This window comes from Malaclemys terrapin, chromosome 8 (genome assembly GCF_027887155.1).
Source record: "Malaclemys terrapin pileata isolate rMalTer1 chromosome 8, rMalTer1.hap1, whole genome shotgun sequence".
NCBI classification, from domain to species: domain Eukaryota; kingdom Metazoa; phylum Chordata; order Testudines; family Emydidae; genus Malaclemys; species Malaclemys terrapin.
The window spans coordinates 77,168,539-77,189,543 of NC_071512.1; the positions used below are offsets into that span (position 1 = coordinate 77,168,539).

At 40.0% G+C, this 21,005-nt stretch overlaps 1 protein-coding gene across 14 annotated transcripts in view; it reads left to right on the plus strand.

Annotated features, from left to right (window-relative positions):
• EVI5 (ecotropic viral integration site 5) overlaps window positions 1-21,005 on the plus strand; it is a 142,738-nt gene that overhangs the window by 96,656 nt on the left and 25,077 nt on the right. For 13 of the 14 annotated variants that reach the window (XM_054036615.1, XM_054036620.1, XM_054036621.1 and 10 more), the window contains one exon: window positions 3,857-3,952. In XM_054036615.1, coding sequence (XP_053892590.1) covers window positions 3,857-3,952 — 96 coding nt within the window. Of the gene's footprint in view, window positions 1-3,856; window positions 3,953-14,885; window positions 14,964-21,005 lie in introns of all 14 variants that reach the window. The other variant, XR_008445871.1, reaches the window with a different exon arrangement.

Sequence of the window (21,005 nt, forward strand, 5' to 3'; positions counted from 1 at the left end):
GGAAGATGATCATACTCAGTAACGAGTGATCGCCCATCACTGTATATGGATTAGCCATTAGTCTAGTAATATATTCTGTAGTGGATACTTTATAGGTGTTCTATAATTATCAGTATTATCGACAAAGTGATGGAAGCTAAAATTCAGTGCATCTTAAGACTCCTTTCTTAACTCGTGCTATGAAGAGGTTTGGAAGAAAATACGTGAATGTGAGCTCAGGACACTAGCCTTCATCTTAATAGCCTGGTATTTGTGTATATTGTGGTTTTTAATATTTCATATGTCTTAAAAGGAGCTCTCTATGAATGCTTCTCGTGTTGGCAATTCTTCAAAAAAGCAACACTTCCCTCCTCCCCCAACTGTTAGGTTTTGATTTAGAAGTGCTACCAGACCTCTAATGCTGGATTCAGTTTTTTCCGCTTAAAGAACAGAGGCAACCATTCTTGTCTGGTGTGAAAAATATACCATAGTCACCAAATTTGTAGCCAGTGTAGGTAATTTTTTTAAACTCAAATTGGATTTTTAAAATTAATTATTGTATTTACATTGTTTTTTAAATCAGATTCTTTATTTACATGTTAGTTCTTCACTTTTTTCCCATTTTATAGTCTTAAGATGCTAAAATGGATGCTTTATACTCTTAGGCTGTGTCTACATAGCACCGCTTACAGCGGCACACCTGTGCCGCTAAAACCTTGCCACACAGTGTAGCCACTCTTTTGTCAGCAGGAGAGAGCTCTCCTGCTGACAAAATAAAACCACCCCCAACGAGGGGCTGTGTTAGCGGGAGATCATTTGCTACCAGCAAAGCCATATCCACACCAGCGCTTTTCATCAGTAAAATTTGCCGGTCAGGGGTGTGTTTTTTCACAGCCCTGAGCAACAAAAGTTTTACCAACAAAAGTGTAGTGTAGGCCTTAAGTTCGTAATCGTTAGTGAAAAATGGCTGTGTAAACCAGGGGTGGGCAAATGTTTTGGCCCGAGGGTCACATGGGGGAATAGAAATTGTATAGTGGGCTAAGAATGCTCACAGGATTGGGGTGTGGGCTCTGGGGGGGGGGGGGGTCTGGGGATCAGGCGTTTGGGATGCAGGATGGTGCTTCAGGCTGGGATCAAGGGGTTTGGAGAGCAGGAGGGGGAATCGGGGCTGGGGTAGAGGGTTGGGGCATGGGGAGAGGCTCAAGGGGTGCAGGCTCTGAGGGCGCTTGCCTCAACCGGTTCCCGGAAGCAGTGGAATGTCCTTTCTCTGGCACCTATGTGGAGGCGCAGCCAGGCGGCTTTGCACGCTGCCCCATCCACAGGCACCGCCCCTGCAGCTCCCATTGGAGTGCGTAGGAGCCGGAGCAGGGCTGTGCTGCAGCTTCCGGGAGCTGTGTGGTGCGGCCCCAACCCTGCACCCTGGCAGGAGCGCCGGAGCGGGGCCAAGCCACGTAGTGCGGCCCCGACACTGTGCCCCAGCCCGAGTAGGGCCGAGCCACGTGGTGCAGCTCGCAGGCTGGCTTAAAATGGCTCTGGCCCATGGGTTGGAGTTTGCCCACCTCTGATGCAAACCCTAAAATTCTACGAAGAAATTTCACACTTAAAATGCTCATCTGTGCGCAAAAAAAAGAGAGAGAAATCCAAGGCCCTGTTAACATCCTCATTGTGAGAACACAAATTCAAATAAGCAAACGGCCACCACTATATTTGGAACCGACATAACATACTGATAGTTTCCACAGTCAAGAAAGCTGCATTTTTCAGCTAGGCTATACTCCTCAATCCAGGTTTGAAGTCAGTGGAACTTATGCTCCAGAGTCTCTTAGGACCTTTTGAAAATCCCAGCTTTTGGTGCCTATATATTGAGTTATGAGCCTAAAACTAGGCTCCTATTTTTTTAAAAATTTGGCCTGTGTATAAAAACAATCAGCTAAATAGTTAGGAGCAATTTTGCTTTGAAGTGATTTTATGCCACTAAAAATTTTTAATAGCTCTAGTGCTATATGCTGTAAACGTTTTTGTGTACATGCTTAACTTTAAACACATGACTATTAATGTAAGTAAGATGGATTCTTTAAATTTTCAGAATCAGGGCTGTAATTTTCAATGTTTTTTCCCTATAGTAGGTTAGTAAAAATCAAATAAGATGCTACCAGTAGTGTTTTAATAAAAAGAATTTATAGTTTAGATTATACCTTTGTAATGAACTAAAGTTGCAATAGCAAATTTCAAATTATTTTGACAGTCTCAGCCTAATTTAATTCAATAACTTAAAAAAAAGATTTAATTTGCTCCACCCTGTTTATATCCCATGAGGTGTGAGTAAAGGATAACATTTCCTTTTTGCTAAAAAATGATTAGCTTATCCTTCAAACTTCTATAACATTAAAACTGCCTCCTACCTTCAAATGTAAACATGAAGATATGTTGTCTTTCAACAACATTGACTTCTTCCTCATTGTTACTAATCTCTTCCATTTTTCAATTTTTCTATATTTAAAATGGCTGCCATTTCCCAATGTACAATAGGGTTGAAAATGCTTATACCTTCAATAAAGATAGTATGAGGAACACTAACCCCTTAGTGAAAGTGGCCACTGTTTACCGTTGTTCTAATGGGACTGAAAGCACAGGCTGTCCACAGGGAGGAGGCCTTCCTCCCGTGCTATGAGTATCAAACAGAGAGGAGATGGGTCTGACATAAACTTTGGCTCCGTTGGAAAGCAGTGAGGGAGGAACACTTCTGGAGAGAAGCTACGGGCTCTAGTGCTGCGAGCTTTCAGGCCTCTGAATAGTCAACATACTCCTTTGTTTTTAGGAGCTGTAGCTGGCTATGGAGTAAATGTGGCAATTGACAGATTCCTCCCACCCCAGAATGCAGGCACCATCAAAAGGGAGTTGGGGAGTGTAGAGACCTACCAACCCTCTCCCATACACACTTGGTTCCTTGACTTCTCCACTTCAAACACATCCATACTCTTATGCCATAGGGGCTGGGGGCATCCCTGTCCCCTTCACACTCGCTGAAGCCCTCCTACACTTCAACAATGAAATTCCATAATCAAAAACTGCATTTAAAAGTAATTAAGGTATGACAAGGGTGATATCCTCCAGACACATCCAAAAAAGCAAGGAAATGCCAGGTTACATTTCCTTGTCAGTTGAAGGCAGAAGGAAGTCCCTTATGATAATACAGTACTTTCAGTATCAGTGGAAACCTGTTGTATGGGCATTTAAGAAACATCTAACAAGTGTCCCAAACTTGATATTCCTTACTTTTAAAAAGTTGCATTGAAGAGAGAGATCACACTTACATGAACCTTTTATTCATAGACTTCTTTTGGTTATATGCTGGCTTCTATGCACTAGCCTTTAACTCTTCAGACTTCTCTGCAGAGCTCTGCCTGTGTGCCTCAACCCTGTACTGAGGGGACTAATTCAGTGTGTCATTTAAGCCTTCAGACCCTTATTATTCTCTGCAGAGAATAGATAATGGCAGCGGGGTCGGGGGAGTTGCTAATCACTAGAAACTGTGACAACTAACTCATTTCACAAAGGCCATTGTACCATCTTCAGATGGTGACATTTTTCAGTTACTGCTAGTCTAGGTGAGATTTAAATCCGTGATCTAGAAGTGAAAAGCTCTGTCTTAAACCTAGGGTGACCAGACAGCAAAAAAATCGGGACGGGGGTGGGGAGTAATAGGAGCCTATATAAGAAGACCCCAAAATCGGGACTGTCCTTATAAAATCGGGACATCTGGTCACCCTACTTAAACACCTGATTCAGTCAGTCTCCTGAAATAAGACTGAATATATTATAAACATGAAGATTTTGAACAAGCTTTCTTTCTTTTTCTTTTCTTTATAAAAAACAGAAAGAAGAAGGAAAAATTCAAGGGCAGCTTAATAACTCTGACTCTAACCAGTATATTAGAGAACTGAAAGATCAGATAGCAGAGCTGAATGATGAGGTAAGTGATGAAAAAAAGCTGTCATCTTGCTCATTTATATCTTTTGTTCTAGTATCTTGTAACATCATAGCAGTTCTCGCTGATTATGAAGAACTATTGCACTTTAAAGGTTTGATATTCCCCCCCCCCCCCGTAATAATTTTTTCACCTAACACTGATACTTGTAAAAATAACATTCCAGTTTATTTAGTGAGTTTTGGCTAAACATAAGGAATCAACGTTTTGTCACATCTTTTTATTTTTGTTAAAATGACCCAAAAATGTTACCTGCGTTTTTCCTAATTCTCAGGAGCTTTTAGGAAAGGTGTACAATAAGCAATGGTTGATAATGTGTTGAAATGTTACACTGCATTAGAAGCTCTTGTTAAGAATTAGTTATTTTAATGCTCATTTGCTATGCTTTTTAAGGTGAAATAAATTAAACTAAACTGTACTTTGTGGTATTTACCGTTGAGAGGAAAGGTCTTTACGTGGAAGTATTACTGAGATTGCTAAAAAAAAAGGATGCTTGCTTAATGTCAGTTAACAGATTTCTTTGTTTAAAAATTGCCACAACTTTGAACCGATGAAATTCCTGACAGACTTCCTTGATATAAAGATTTTAGTAATTTTCTGTTAACTGTAAAGATTCTGGAGGATTTTAAACACACAAGGCTTATATAACCAGAACTCTGATTGGTATAGTTCATTTGTTTGTCTCAAAACATTATGGAGATATGCCTGTGGCTCTTTTGCACCATGAACAGTGTTTAGATAGTCACTTTTGCTTTTTTTATACTGCTAATGTACACTTTCCAAATAAACAGGTTTAATACAGTCGATTGAAATCTTAGTTGTAGAGCAATGCAACCGGTTCAGTTATTTGCCTTTCCTGTTCTAGTGTTCTTTCCATTTAATAATCACATCACTTACTTACCATGATGCAGTTAGTGTTTTCATAACACATACAAACTACTCTAGTAAATACAACCTTAAAAGGCTCAACCTTTTTAGGACCCATCCCTTGAGGATTATGATACAGTGGAGAATCTTTCACTGCTGTCTGTACTGTAGATAAAGGACTTCAGTCTCTAGGGCCATCAATCCAGCACCTTTAGCATGCTCTAAACTCACTTAAAAATAAAGTTAAAATCAATACCCTGCCATCTTGCATTAAAGAATATTATGTTTAAATGGATACAGTCAACCTGCTTATGCCCTCAACCTTCTTTAAGGGAAGGTGAATTACTTCCAGAATCCTTGGAACATGTATATTTTGCAAAAATGTTAGGAGTAACTAAGGAACAGTGCCTGACTAGTGAAACTTGTAACTGAGACTGAACAGAGTTCAGGGAAAATGGGAAAGGGTCAAAAGAAGTCAATGAATTTTAGCACAGCTGTTTTTGGAAAAATAATGTTTGAAGTTAACTTTTCTTTGTCCGATATCTTGCAAAAGCTGAATGGCTAAACAAAATTTTTGACAAAGCTATTCCTGAGTGTAGTAAACTACATTAGATGAAACTATGTTAATGCACACTAAGGAATTTTTAGTGCGCACCCACAGGTTCCACGTGAGCCGGTTATTGTGCAACATGCTAGTGCACACTTACAGTCCTCTGGTGCAGACTAATAAATCATGTACATCTCTACTAGTGGGTGATTGGAAATTAATTTAGTTAATTTGTTCATTAGTATCAACTCTTAGAATATTTTTTTGAATTAATCTGTAATTTTTTTCCTTGCATGTATGTTTTTGCAGAAAAAAATCTTAATGCAAGAGTATCTTGACAAAATGATGAAGCAAAAATATGCTGGTTCAGGTCCTCAGTGTTTAATCTTTCCTCTTTAGGATTAATATATTTTAGCAGGTACCTATAAAACTATAGACCAATCCTGATAAAATTTTGTTCTGAAAAGAAAGGTCCTCTTTCTTTATGGCCCAACAATGGCTACAAACTTTCTCCTCTAGCTAACTGATCTTTGGGTCTACTTCTCTAAAAGTTTATAGAAACGTTAAGAATAAACCTGCAAATTCATCTTCCTGAAGATAGGGCAATGTTGTACATGACATGCTGACCACAGCTATTCAGCTGGCTCAGATGTAAAACACATTCATTGGGATTAAGGAGAATTCATAGGAACTATGTAAAGTTACTGCTTTTTAATGTATTATAGCAACATGACTTTAAATTAAGTGCACAAACTTAGAGCTGACTGGAAAACAGAAGTCCCTTCCCATGAAAGTCACTTTTTTTACAAATGTTTTGTCCTGATGGAACACATTTTTTTGTTTGGTTGGTTTTTTGCAAAACTGAAAATTTCTCTCCAGAAAATTTTGGTTTTGCAAAAAGGGTGTTTCTCATTGGAAAATCATTTCAATTAACATTTTCAGCCAGCTCCACATGAATGTAGATGCTGTTTTATTTTATAGAAAAACTGAGATTAAGGGCTAGATCCTCAGCTGGTGTAAAGTGATATAGAGTCACTTAAGTCAATGAATCTCTGCCAGTTTATATCAACTGACGCTCTGGCTCAATACAGTTAGACTGGACACGGGGTGGAATATGGGCATGGATACAAGTATTTGTTACTGTGGGGGGGGGTAGGGGGAGAAGCTAAGCTAATACAGGTATCTATATGGAAGTGTTTGCTTCAGAAAATCTAGGTAAAAACTTCATTTTAAGCAGAAATAATCATACTGAATTGCTGCATTTCAGACCATCAGATTATGGAACAAATCTAATTTTTAAACTGAAGTTTATGTATCTAAGATTTATCTTTGCCCCAGGATAGCCCATTTGTACTAAATATTGGACGTCTGATGTGAGAATTAACTTTAGAGGCCTACACTACTCCCCACCCCCCATTGGACTGCTTATGTGATTATACAGGTGCTTAAGTACCTTGCTGAATCGGGGTGTTGGGACCTACCAAGTTTTGTCATTTTACCACCATCTTTTTCCCCCTTGCACTCAGTAGAATCCTTTTGTCAGGGGACTGACTTGTGTTACCACATTGGCACCAGCACTTCAGCTACTTCTGCAGCCTAACTTCTCCCTCCTGTATAAGCCCTGGAACTAAATCAGTTCCAGTTTTAGTTCTGTGCCACAAGAAACACCTTCTCTCAGCAGCTCTGCTTTATGGAGGGATGGACATGGAAAAAGGGCCTGTGGGTGTATGACTGATGCTGGTTAAAGGGGATCCACCCTAACCCTTTGAATATCACAAGCTGTTGAACTCTCCTACCCCATCCTCTTAGTCATTCGCCTCCAGCGACATGGCATTCAACACTGGTAATAGCTGGCCCACTGGGGGCTGCCTTCTAGGGTGGGCTAGTCCACCCATAGACTCGTGTTCCTAAATGAGATGAGATGTTTGGGTAGTTACAGTAGTCACTAAACTGTTCCTTATAATTACTGTGGGGATTATACTTGGAGAGAGTCCATTGCCACAGTTCTAGTGACCAGCCAGCTGCTTCTTCCCCCTGCCACTGCAGAGGCTCCTGGGATTTGCCTTGGTCTTCCTTAGGGTCCCCTTTTAATAAAATAAGGCGTCTAATAGAGCTTAAAAAAAACCTCTAAGATCAACTCTGCTTCCTCCCAGAGTGATTCAGGATAAATGTATCCGTATCCCCGGTGTCAAACATTCTGGATTCTGAAAGGGTGTGCACGTCAGCCACAAAGCTAATACAAAATATCTTGGCATTACACTGGACCAGAGTTTGACCTTTCAACAACACGAGAACACTTGCGATAAGGTCAGGTCTCATGTTGCACTTATCAGAATATTGGCCAGAACATAATGGGGCTCCAGTCCACGGAACTTACAAACCGCAACAATTGCCTTGGTATATTCTGCAGCTGAATATTGTGCACCAGTATGATCTCCTAGCAGTCACACTAAACTCATTGACACTCAACTCAATAATACTATATTCATTATTAGGGGACACTCAAATCTAGTCCAATTGACTGGGTCCCAGTCCTATTCCACATCCAGCCTCCACAGATTAGAAGAGCTGCTCAGACATCTTGCTTTCTTAATCATGTCAATGCAAATACGATGATCCCACTGCCGAACCTGTCAAAGACTAGATTAAAATCCCGCAATTCTCTGTGGAACCTTATCAAGATCCTTACACCCAACTTTGATGCTGAGGCTCAGTGGAGAGTCACGTGGAGCACTTCAACCACTCAAAACAAACAGCTAGTCGTTGTACGAAAGAAGAATGTCTGATGTATTCCTTGCCTCCTCCTTCTACCTTTTGGTGATTCTGGCAAGAAGATTAGATTGAGCAGGGCTGGGGTGAACCTGATAGCCTCCTAAAGACTCTCCAGTCCTGATTCCCTTGACTTCAAGGAGATGTCTCTCCTTCTTGGGAGCTACTTTTCTCAGAAGGAATCCTGATGCAAGGCCCAATGAAATGCCAAGATCCAGCTAACGGCTTGGAATTTCAGCATGTAGAACTCTGAATGTTTGGATATTTTAATGCCATGGTGGATTTATTCCTTTAACCAGAAAAGACTCCACCTCAGGTTCATTATTGGATCTGTAAGGTGCTGGGAACCTGGTATGTGAGCACCAAATTCTACCTGAAATTTTTTTTGCTGGATCTATCAAAGGACTAAGCCTCTACCTCTTGATTCAAAGTTGCTGCCCTGGGAGCTCTTAAAGGGTATGTGTCCCCAGCATCTTTTGCTTGTATCACCAGATTCCTGAAGACAATTTCCAAACTTTATCGTCCTGTTAAGCTACCTGTTGGCAACTGAAAGCTTAACATTTAGTCTTGAATCACCTTCAGAACCAAACCTTTGAATGAATGGCTATCATCTTTATGCTTCATTTTCATCAGTCTTGCCTTTTTGACTGCTGTGACTGCCAGATGAGCTATTGAACTTAATGCCTTGTCCATTAAAAAGCCATTCCTACAGTTTTTCCCCCAAAGAGATATTCAGAATTATTATTTAGTGGTTTTGCCCTGCCATCTTAACCAGAACATATTCCTTCTTTTTGTCTTAGACGACCTCATCCTCAAGAGATCACAGGTGGCACTGTCTAGATATCTGCATAGCCTTCAAATCCAGCTTGATTAGGTCATCCTTTAGGAAATCATATGCTTTGTTTGTTGCTTATGGTGGTAAAAACAAGGGCTTCAGAGCATCCATGGAAATCATCTCCAAGTCTGAGCTAACACAACAAAATCTGTCTAGGTCTCAGGCAGAAATATAGCCTCCAAGAAGGAGATGTGCAAAGGATCCAGCTGATAATCTCTACATCCCTTTCCCAAACCCTACCAGGTTGCTGTGACATCTTCAAATACTGCGTTTGTTTGCCCAGTTCTACAATCTGCCATTCTCCCCTTACTTGCCTCCTTATTTTCCTCTGCTGTTCCCTCCACCCTCTTCTTAGGAGGACTGTTTGGTCTAGAGTGTGTTTGGAAGAAGCAGAGTATTTTACGGCATGTGAGAAGTGATCAGTTGAAATTACTGCATCATTTGAAAGACTTCATGCAAGTCTTCTCATGACTGAGGAATCCTTTGGGTTTAATCCTATCTCAATGTGTGGTTCTTTTAACTGTTAATTTTTTAGAGCACAAAATGTTGCAAGTGTCTTGACTGAGGCTGTGGTGCAGTTCCAAGGCTTACATAGTGATCTGAGTTTCAGTTGCTTCCAAAAGTTCACAAGCGATCTCTGGTCTAGACTGAAAAGATTTATTTGCAGTAAATTCAAAGTGCCTGTCCTCCTCTGTGGCTGAGTAAAACACCCCCACGTTCAGGAAATTGCCAGCATACATAGGAAACGCACACACATTGCTTTTAAATGCAGGAGGTAAATAGACTGAAAGTTTACTCCTCTTCTTCTAATCTTTCAAATACAGTAAAAGTTGTAGATATAAAAAATTGACAAGTGATTTTTTTATAACCTGCCAATCTACGTTTCCTCAGATAGCCAGCCAATAGTCTTCACCTTGTACACTGAAATAAGTTCAGTTGAAGCCTTCAACATTTTAGGAAGACACGAGTACTATAGACAAACTCAGTATTATGGACCTCTCTTCTGTGCCCAGCTCTTCCTGCCTCCCCCCCCAAAAAAGCCCACACATACACTGTTCTCTCCCTGCACTGACTCAGTAGTTGAAAAGATGCAATACTGATCATTATAATAAAAATGTTGAATATAGTTCAAATCACCCTTAAGTTCTTCACAGCAACTAAAATTTTGCTACTAAAACTGAGTTCATTTGTCTAGAAATCATTCACCAATCTCTAATGGAAAAGCTTCCTCCATTAATGGTTTTACTTGATATTTCTAGTAAAACCATATTGCCAAGCATTAACTCTGTTGTGCATCAGACAGCTACCCCTTTAAACTCCAGCAACACAGACAGTGATATTCTGTACTTCAGCTATCTTCTAGATAACAACACAACTGCAGGAATGGACTCTGGATAGTAGAAAGAAAATCAAAAGCAAAGACTCCAGGGCTTCCACTTTTTAAAAATATTTTAAAATAGCTTGAAGCACTGGTACTGTGAAAGTTATCTAAATTTACAATATCAGATGGCTGTGGGATACTTGTAACCTTACTGATTAAGTCACTTCATTGGTCACCAATTTTATAAATTTTCTCCTTAAAGATTTGAAGGTTGGGATCGTGTAAAAATCTGGTGGCATTTTGGACGTTGTCACTAATTCAGACAGGAAGGCTGAACCGAGCTTCCGTCAGAGCTGTTAGTATCCTCTTGATTTGCCTATTAGACATCTGTTCACCAATGTAATCCCATTGCCATTCTCCTTCTCTTGATCCAAGCCACTCCTGTCTGTAAAAAGCTTCCATTTTCTTCCTGTCCTAAAGAGGAAATCCTGATCAGCAACTGTTGCTTCCTTCGGTGTATAGAACTTAACAAATGAATGACTTAAGAAATGATGCATGAAAAGAGTGGGCTATGATAGGTTTATCTGAGCAACTTAATAAAGTTGAGGGCTTAAGGAAAACCAGCAGAGTATCTATCTAGAGCTGGATGCTGTCACCCAGTCCAGCATAAAATTACATAGACACTACACTGTGTACATGTTGACCAGTGTTTAATGGTTCTTGCTACCTCTCTTGTTCACTCTTAATTCAAACTGAATGGAATTAAATGATTTATAAACTACCTTAGTCCTGGGAGTGTTTTATGCACTACCTCTGTATACTTAGTCACTTTGTATGTATTACACAGCAGCTGTGTCTGCTTCCTGTTGGATGTTGCAAGGTTTAAATGTGTTACCTAGATTACAGGAGTGGTACAAAAGATTAGCATTGACATGCTTGCCCGCAAACTACACTGACAGACCACAAGATACCTTTGGAGACAGAAGCAAGGTTTAAGAATAGTGGTTTCTAGTTTTACAGGTTTTGTGATTTAGGATTGAACTACTTAAAACTTTGTGAAATTGTTGTTAGCTAAAAATATTACACAAGGAATTTATACTAATGTAGTAGTGCAAATGCTTTATTTTGCTGTTTTTAATTAGTGCAATCTCTAACACAGTAGAAAATGCCAGCTTTTGTGTATACTAATGTAGTATCTTAAATGGAGCAATTAGTTTTATTCTTATGACTAGTTTCACACTGAGGCAGATTATGCCTGGCCTATATGCAAGTTTACATGGGGGAGCCAGATAGACTTGCTGTTACTACTTCTTTATGGGTGCATAACGTTCCAGAGAAAGCATGACCATGCCCCGCACCTGCACTGGCCTACAAAGTTGGCTGGCTGCATGGGGGTAGCAAGCTTACTATAAAAAGGGATGTAGCGGCAGGCATGATGTCTGCATGCCTAGGAGCTCTGCACCTCCCCCCATTCATTGCCACAATGTACAAATGAGTGCTAGGCTTTTTAGAATGTTATGCAGAATTGCATGTGTTTAGAAGCTTACGCAGCAATAATAATGGGGACACTGCATGGTCTTGCTGTCAAGGCATCATTCTGAAGCTCTTGTCAGTTAGTCATGCGGGGTTTTTTCACCTATAGGTTGTACAAATTTTAACTTAGGAGACACAGTGAGATAAGCTAAAGACCCCCTACTCCAGCCCTGAAGCTTAAGTTCATGACTCCAGGATTTCACTGAAGACAGCTAGCAATTTTACGTCCGCTGTGGTTGATAGTGAACATTAATGTTGGAAACACCTCTTTAAAGACTTAAGTTCTTACAAAACAAAACAACTTCCTTAGGCTGGTGTAGGTATCCAGTACTTGTTCTTAACTGGAGAGCAGTTTAACACCACTTACTGAAATTAGTTTGGTTGTTTTTACATGCAAAAAATTTCTTTATTATATCTTTTCTAAAAATAGATATATTTTTAAAGCTTTACATCCCCCGTTCATTTCAATGCAGTTGTATTTTTGGAAGCAGGAAGTAACTCGACAATCTTGAACCTTATAGGTAGCAAAAGTGTGTGTGTTGAGGCAACTTCTTGATCTTTATTCCTAGGCGAAGAAAGGCTTCCAGGTTGAAGACTTTGCAGGTCCTGCTAATAGTGTATTTTGTAGGAACACAGATGAGCTACTGGAGATAAATCCATGGTCTTAAATTTGAATGCACTGTTCTTGGAAATGTAGATGCTATGGGATTTTCTGTCTTGGGCATTCCTAGGAAAAACAAAACTAATGAGTAAATGAAGAATTCAACTAAACTTAATAAATCTGAAATAAGGTACCGGAGAGGGTAACTGAAGAAAGGTAAATAATTTTGAAACACTGTTTCTTGAGATGACCTTTTTTCTGTTCCTCAAATTTGTTCTACTTATTGAGAAAGCATTCTCTGCAAACAGCGTGTGGCCCCAAGAATGGAGGGTTACTTACCACCTCACTTTGTCTAGCTATTACCACAGCATTAGTACAACCTGTCAAGGCCCAAAGTGAATCACTTTTAATGCTGCTCTGTCGGCACCAATTGGAAGACGCCCCATATAGCCCCTCCAAAAAAAAAAAAAAAAAAATTCTAATTCTCCAGAGTCTTCCATTTTTAGGAGAACCCATGTAGAATATGTTGAAGTCATGCTGTCTGTGCCATTCTGTTCCAAGTTATTAAAAATATATACTCATTAGCAACACATTTTATGTACAGAACCGTGGAAAAGGAGTAATATGAAGACCACACTTGGCGAGGAAAACATCTCAAGCTATCTGTCTGTCCAATAATAGAGCAAATGTTCCATACTTCCATCTATGCTAGTTATTTCCGTGGAAATGAAAACATAGGATAGGAAAACATTTAGAAGTGAGCATGAAATCAAGCACTCTTCTCATTAGCAAAAACAAAACGTATTTTAATTTTTAAAGTCTTTCTAACTGAATTATGGAATGGAATTTTATTATAAAAAAGCTTTCAGGACAAAGATACAACAGTTAGAACACTGGTCCCCTAATCAGAGTTGAATAGACTGTTTTAGTGAGTTCTTAGAAAATAACTTGGTGAAATGATTTTTAGAGGGAGACTCTCTAATTGTACACTAATCCTAGTGTAGATGAAGATAGTTTTTAAAAAAAATTCTCATTTTCAGTATCTGAAAAACTTAAGATTTTTGCGTTTGGAGAACTAGGGACCCCTCCATTTATTACTTTCTACTCCCACTGGTGTGCAGTTCATCCTAAAATTGATCTGATATTATATTCTAAGAACCTAATGCAGTCAGTAACATTCTGATATAGGTATTATCTCTTGGTCAGATCATGTTCCTGTTGATCTAACACTTTTAAGATTGGCTTAATGAAAACAGACATAAAAGTGGCAGATTAAATACCGTGCTTTTAAAAGATTCTGTTTGTGTAAATAAAATTCAAGACCCTTTAAGTAATTACTTTGGGGATAAATAATGCATAAGATATGACAAAAGGAGTAATCTGGGATATGGTAAAGCTGTGGATAAGGGGACATCTTGTAACTTTAGTTGCAGGAATGGAAACCTGGAGAGCTAATCAAGGAAGGAATGAAGGAAAATTTAAACTAAGAACATCAGTGTAAAGGATTAAAGAAACTACTATGTATTGGTGCACTACATGGAACATGGTGAAACTTAATGGCCTCTGTTATACAAGAGGTTATATTGGATGATTTAATTGTTCCTTCTGGCCTTAAACTCTATGAATCTATATAATGCTAGAAGTAAACTGTATACACTAATATTAAATAAATATTTTATGAAGCTTTGAATATTTTCTGCCTTGAAAAGTGGAATCTAGCAACTCCAGCCTATTAGAAGGTTTCAGTTTGTGCCACATGTAAAGTATTATTTGCCTTGTATTTCTTGGCTTGTAGATAGATCAAGCAATGCAGGCGATTGCTATTGGGATGGTACTGGATTTGGTTTATCAATGGCATTTAGATACCTTGGAAACAAAAGCCCAAGATACTAGCCTCACAGCCTGTATAGGGAGTTGTGATGCTCTGTACCTCAGGGGAACACCCTACACCCCCATGTTCATCTTTATAAAATAATTGTGTCGTATCCAATGCAGTTTGTCATGTTGGGTGTCTTTAGAAGGCTCATAATGCACTGAGCATGGTTGTTATAGTGATGTTCTAGTAAGTGTTACAGAAATGTTACGGTTATAGGTTATAATTTCATGTATATAGTTCTGAGGCTGAAAATGTATCCTCATGGCTTAAAGCAGGCCCATGCAAAAACTTTCCAAGAACAGAGAGGCAGTTCACACCTTGACAGGGCATGGATGGGACCAGACCAGACCAGCCTCACAGGAACAATGGACACTGGCTTAGGCAACAATAAAAGAATCTGTTAGACCCTCCAGGGAGTCACCCCCTTCCTTTGGTCAGTTTGAGACTACAAAGAGGTAATGCTCCCCTGATTCTGGGTGGGGGGGTGGGCAAAGCCAAGAGCAAAGAAAGGACATGATAAAAGGGAGACCTATTTTGCCATGCTCTCTCTCTTCCATCTACATCTACAGACACCACCACCACCACCAAGCCACTGAAATGCTGATCAAAGGAGAGAGCCTGACTGAAAAGTAACCAGCCAGCCTGTGGTGAGAAGCATCTCCGTTTTTAAGGACATTGAAAGTGTTAAGATCAGCTTAGAATGGGTTTCGCTTTTAATTCAATTTACCAAATGTATAAGTCAATCTTTATAGCTAATCTGTTTGTTCTACCTGAAGCAGTGTGTTTGGTATGAAGTGTCAGAGGCTCCCCTTGGGATAACAAGCCTGGTACATACCAATTTCTTTGTCAATTTAACAAACTTATACCCACTGGACTCTGCAAGCTTATATAACTAGACACTGCAAGACAGAAGTTCCTAGGGCCTTGGCTACACTCGGAACTTCACAGCGCTGCCGGGGCAGCGCTGTGAAGCGCGAGTGTAGTCGCGCCGCCAGTGCTGCAAGAGAGCTCTTGCAGCGCTGTATGTACTCCACCTCTCCGAGGGGAATAGCTTGCAGCGCTGCGAGCGAGCGTGCAGCGCTGCAGGCTCTGATTACACTGGCGCTTCACAGCACTGTACTCGCTGCGCTCAGGGGAGGTGTTTTTTCACACCCCTGAGCGCAGCAAGTTGCAGCGCTGTACACCGCCAGAGTAGCCAAGGCCTAAGGTTGTTTCTGGGATCCAGAGAATATTGGCTAGTGTCATTTGCTTGCAAGTAATTGGGAGCAGCTTACATGCCAGAGGCTGTGCATGAACAGCCCCGGAGTGGGGATTCTACAGCAGAGCAGGGTAAAGCTGGCTCCCAGAGTCAAGGATTGGAGTGACCTAGCAGATCACTGGTCCAGATAACACCAGAGGGGAACATCACAGGAGTATAAGTAGTCCGGGGAGGGATAGCTCAGTGGTTTGAGCACTGGCCTGCTGAACCCAGCGTTGTGAGTTCAATCCTTGAGGGGGCCACTTAGGGATCTGGGGCAAAATCAGTACTTGGTCCTGTTGGTGAAGGCAGGGGACTGGACTCAATGACCTTTCACGGTCCCTTCCAGTTCTATGAGATAGGATAGGTATAGGTAAAAAGTTATCCCGTAATATGTTCTCAGTCTACGTACTGCTGTAAATGAGTGTCAGCCTAGATGATCAGTCTCACTGATTGAATCTCCCTTCCATTGAAGATGACATTTGGGTATACTACTTGCCTTGTATATTATACAAGGTTGGTTGGTTTGGTTTGTAATTTTGGGCACCCTGGGATGTGCACAGTAGATGTATGCTGTCAGCTTTGCATGTATGTCTCCTGGCAGTTCTAGTTTCTTCACTGCCATGGTCATAAGATTATCAGCCCCTCACCAGGCACAGTGATATTGGTCCAGTTCTTGTTTTCAATGGTTTTTTCAGTAATCTAAATTTGCGCCCATTACTATAGTATCTAAGTTTGGACTGTTACAATCTTTTTATTAATGCTTAAGATTCCAATTAATGTTTCTAAACAAAACCAAGTAAAATTTGTTTGCATTAAGTATTCACCTTCTAAATATAATTTAATGCGAATTGTTTGATTTTTTTTTTTTTTGTTTACTATAGATGAATGCTTTCAAAATAAGTGGCTGCATTTAAATGTTTTTCTGCTCGATAACAAATGCTGTCACTAAAAGGAAATATGTTAACTCTCAGATTTACAAAGAGTAAGCATTTCAACTTGTGGTTGAAGTTTATAGTGCAATAAATCATGTGCTTTTCTTGTACCATATCTTGCAAACACAGTTGGACAAGAGACCATCAGATTTGCCCTCCCACAAGCAGAGCTCTTGCAAGGCTGCTGGCCAGCTAAAAATGCTGTTGCTTTACTAGTACATGTCAAAGATAGAGCCTCTATGCTGGCGGAGTCTGATTTAAGTGGTTGTGGTCAGTCTGAGGAACCTGTGATGTGATAAGATAGCATTCGTGAGGTCATGTGGTTTGCAAGCACCCAATCTAACACTGCAGCTTTGTCTACTGTGTGTGTATAAAAATGCATTTTAAAAGTTTTTTGTTCTTTAGTAACTTTGCCCTTTAGTTTTATGTCCTTGAGAATCAGGGACATTTTACAAACTAGATAATTATAAAGATTGTTACCAAGGTCGAAGGTGTAGATAGTGTCCCATTCTCTAAACAATAAACCAAAGATGAAGAAGCAGTATTATAGTTCTGTCTCTAACTCTTATTCTGCCCTTGCTGAAATCATGTATTTTGAGGCTGGGAATTTTAGTACTTGTCTGCTTTTGACATAACCAAATAATTGAGGCAAAGGCATTACTGTAGAACTAAGACACTGTATTTATGAAAGTTGGTGGTCTTTATCATTAACACAAATTGGCCTCTAAGGTACACTTGGCAGAAAAACTAAGGTTGATTCCATAATAATCAGGGCTCTGTACTATATAACTATGGCCACAGAGTCTGCCTTGGAATTATGCTCCTAAATCTAACTTTTCTTTACAAAAAATACCTTCTGTTCCTCATGGTTGAAAGAAAACCTTACAAATGTGAGCAGTATAAACTGATGTGGTGGTCTCTTCCTGAGTCTGTAGACACATGAAACCATGTACTGGAGCAGTATAGACAGCTCTGTTAATCTCAATGTGACTGAAATGTAAAGGTGTCAGTTTAGGTGCCAACATTAACTGTTTCACTGCTGGCAATTTCAGATTAGATTTAATAGTAAAACACAAGTTTAATGTGCTTGTTTTATTTTTAGAAGCCTCCTTTTTTTAACTTTGAAATGAAGTAGCCACAGACTTTTCAATCTACCACATCAGAGAGCTGAGGAATCTAGGTCCACTTTGCAGGGGAGTACACCAGTCCTTGAATATTGTATATCGGGGACTATCAAAGCTATCTTGGCAAGTCAAAAAACATCTGAATTCTTGTGCATATTGCTCTTCTCTTCTGCATCGTAGACGCTGTGTACATGCAGAAGAGAAGATACAGTCCTGTGGGTTATATAATGCAAAAAATTTAATGTTAAAAAACCAAACTGGGCTCTCATCAATTTAACATGGAGCTACTTACTGAATGAGTTAAGAAAAGTACTTAGGAGGAATTGTCATGATTGTGTAGGTTGTAAAATATTTTCTGGTAAACCCTTTTTTTGGCACACAGATTACCTTTAAAAATTAATCTTGTTCCATTTAACATCAGTTGTTCCCTCTGAAGACTCCTCTAAAGCTGATATAGGAATGCGATAGCTCAAGTACAAAGTCCCACTTTCACAAACCCTTTATCCACGGAGTGTCATTTTTGGGAGATATAGTTTTCTTATTAATATTTTTCTTTACTGGTTTTTATATGGCTTTCTGAATTAACAGCCACAGATACAGAAATCTTTTTAGCTGTTGAACAGTTAAAGATAGACAGAAGCAGTGTATACTTCCAGATAGCACTCTGCTAATATTCCTCCTTCACTGAGGGACAGCATCTAATGGAGGGAATTCGTTATGTATGTTGTAAATGCATGACAAGTGCCATTTGTTACAGTATTACATGTTCTTAGCATAATATTGCTAAATTGAAACCATCGTCTTAAATTTCTGCTGTATTTTGAGCTTCCTCTGTTTTGCTCAAGACAGCAGTCTGAAAGTTGATAAGGTGAGGACACTTTGTAATTTACAAGTCAAAAACACAAATTTTAAAACTTTTACACCTAGCTGGGATTTGGGCCCCTGGGTTTCTACCATTCCTCCCCATCCGAACCGTGAGAGCGGAGAAATACGAAGGAGAATCATGGATTTCACCCTGCAAGGAAAAAAATGCAAAAATACCCTTGAAATCCTAATATGATGTAAACTGATGTAAATATCTGGGGTTAAAATTTTCTTACCGACTCCTCCGAATATCAGATTATTCTTTGTATTATCTATGGATCCCAAGGTGGTCCTTTTTGGTATCCAGGGAAACCACGGCCCAATATCCATTGATTTTTGTTTTGTTTTGCGGGGAGGAAAAGGGGACCGGTTTTATTACTGTTGAGGAATATATGGGGCCAAATAGTCAAAGGTATTAACATGCCCCTGTCACTGTACAGCATTAACAGTTGTTTTTTTAAACAAATTCAGGGTTCCAAGTACAGATGCCTGCTTATACCTTGGCAAACAAACTAGGACATGTCAAAGGTTAGAATATTATTGGTTGAGACACGCAAGGTAAAGAATCAAAACAAGGCTAAAGCATTGAAACCCAAATTGTTAATCAATCAAAATCTTACTCAGTCTCTTTTTAGAGAGGAATATTGGTTAGTCTCTGATTCAATCAAGCAGTCCTTGGTGGGGAAGAAAGGATTTGTTCTGTTCAGTTTTGAGTTGGGAATGATTGATTAGTCACTTTCCTACTTTCAACAGAACAAACACCAAAAGTGGGGGGGGGGGGAGAGGAAGAGAGGATAGTAAAATATGGGGGAAATGGGGCTTTTGTTGATTTCGGGTTATTCCATCATGGAAGGATGCTTTGGGTTGGCAGGTTGTCCAGGATAGTTATTCTTCTGGACTCTGCCTCACCTCCCTAGTTTGGGGCAACATTTGGCTGGTCTGGTCAGGTTCCTTTTCTTCATTGGTGATTCTTAGGCTGAGCAGAGCTAGATGGGCTTTCTCATCTTGTTATGCTGCTGCTATTACTACAGTTGATATCAGGATCAAGTGAAAAGCCAGCAGAGTTGGGACCAGAGGAAAACGGTGGTGGGGGAAGGGCGGAAAGGAGGACAAGGGAGAAGACCTTGATCTTACATGTATCTGGCTGGGATCCTTGCAGCACTGATGGTTAGGTATTGCCAGTGGTGTGCTGAAATCTGGGTGTCACAATGAGAAATGCTTCTGCTGTGCCTGTAGTAATGGTGATAGTCCTGCCCCTTTTCACCTCAGAGTTTCTCTTTAAGGGCCACAAAAGGGTGATCGGCAGAATAGCCCATCCTCTCATGATTTTGTCCACCAATTGGACCTAAATTTTGGTTCCACGCTCCTCTTGTTCACCAAATATGATCTTAACACACTCCTTAAGTGGTATCAGTAGACCTTTGTTTAAATTAAGTCCATCTTTGTTTCTTTTTTGCATCTTTTTTTAAAACAATTCTATGTAACAGTCCATTGGGACAACTTATGAACTTTTACCCACTTTCCACCAATTAGTCCTACTCCAGTTGTGAGCTTTCTACTCCCCAGTTTTTACAGACTCTTGTGTGTGTATAGCTCAGTAGAGAGTGGTACTGCCGAGGCTGCTGCCATCATTAGGGCTACTGTAAAATCCCTCCTGCAGCTGAGCCATCTCCCATAACTAGCCACTGTGGTCTGACCACAAATAAAGGTAACTCAATGGCATGAAGCCACATGGTCTTGTGAACTAAGCATGGGTCTAAGAATGTGAGTCCTGCATTCTAATGCTACCATTAATACTGGTTGCTTCTTTTGCCTTAGTCAAGTCACCTAAACTTTCTGCATGAATTCTCTTGGGAGCGGGGTGGGAGGGAGGAGTAGAGGTGGGCAGGGGTGTTTATATATTAAAAAACTTTTTTTTTTTTTTTTAACTTCCAATTTTCATGGGGTTGTGGCAGAGATCACAAAGTGTTTATACAGCAGTGTCCTGTGGCACCTTATAGACTAACAGACGTATTGGAGCATGAGCTTTCGTGGGTGAATACCCACTTCTTCCAGTGGGTATTCACGCATGAAAGCTCATGCTCCAATACATCTGTTAGTCTATAAGGTGCCACAGGACTCTTTGCTGCTTTTACAGATCCAGACTAACACGGCTACCCCTTTGAAAGTGTTTATAATTCACCGGAATGTATACAACCTTCCAGTGCCTAGTAGGTCCAGTTAACCTAGTTTATTTGAGCAGTTTTCCCTTGTAAAACATAACGTAAAACCAACATGAGACGTTGGGAACTGTACAACATATCCCAGCACCAACAGCAGGGTTCCACTTTAGCAAAAAGCTGAGGGCAGTGAGGCTGCACACCACTGAATGATGCATGCTTGCTTTCCTATCCCAAAGAATCCTCTCAGTTACTCTCCTAAAATTCTGACTGGCCGTAATCATAGTGATGCGACCATGGTGGGTAGAACTCTTATTTGGGGTAGGAAGCAATTATGTCCTAGCCAATTTAAGAATACAGCGTTAACTCT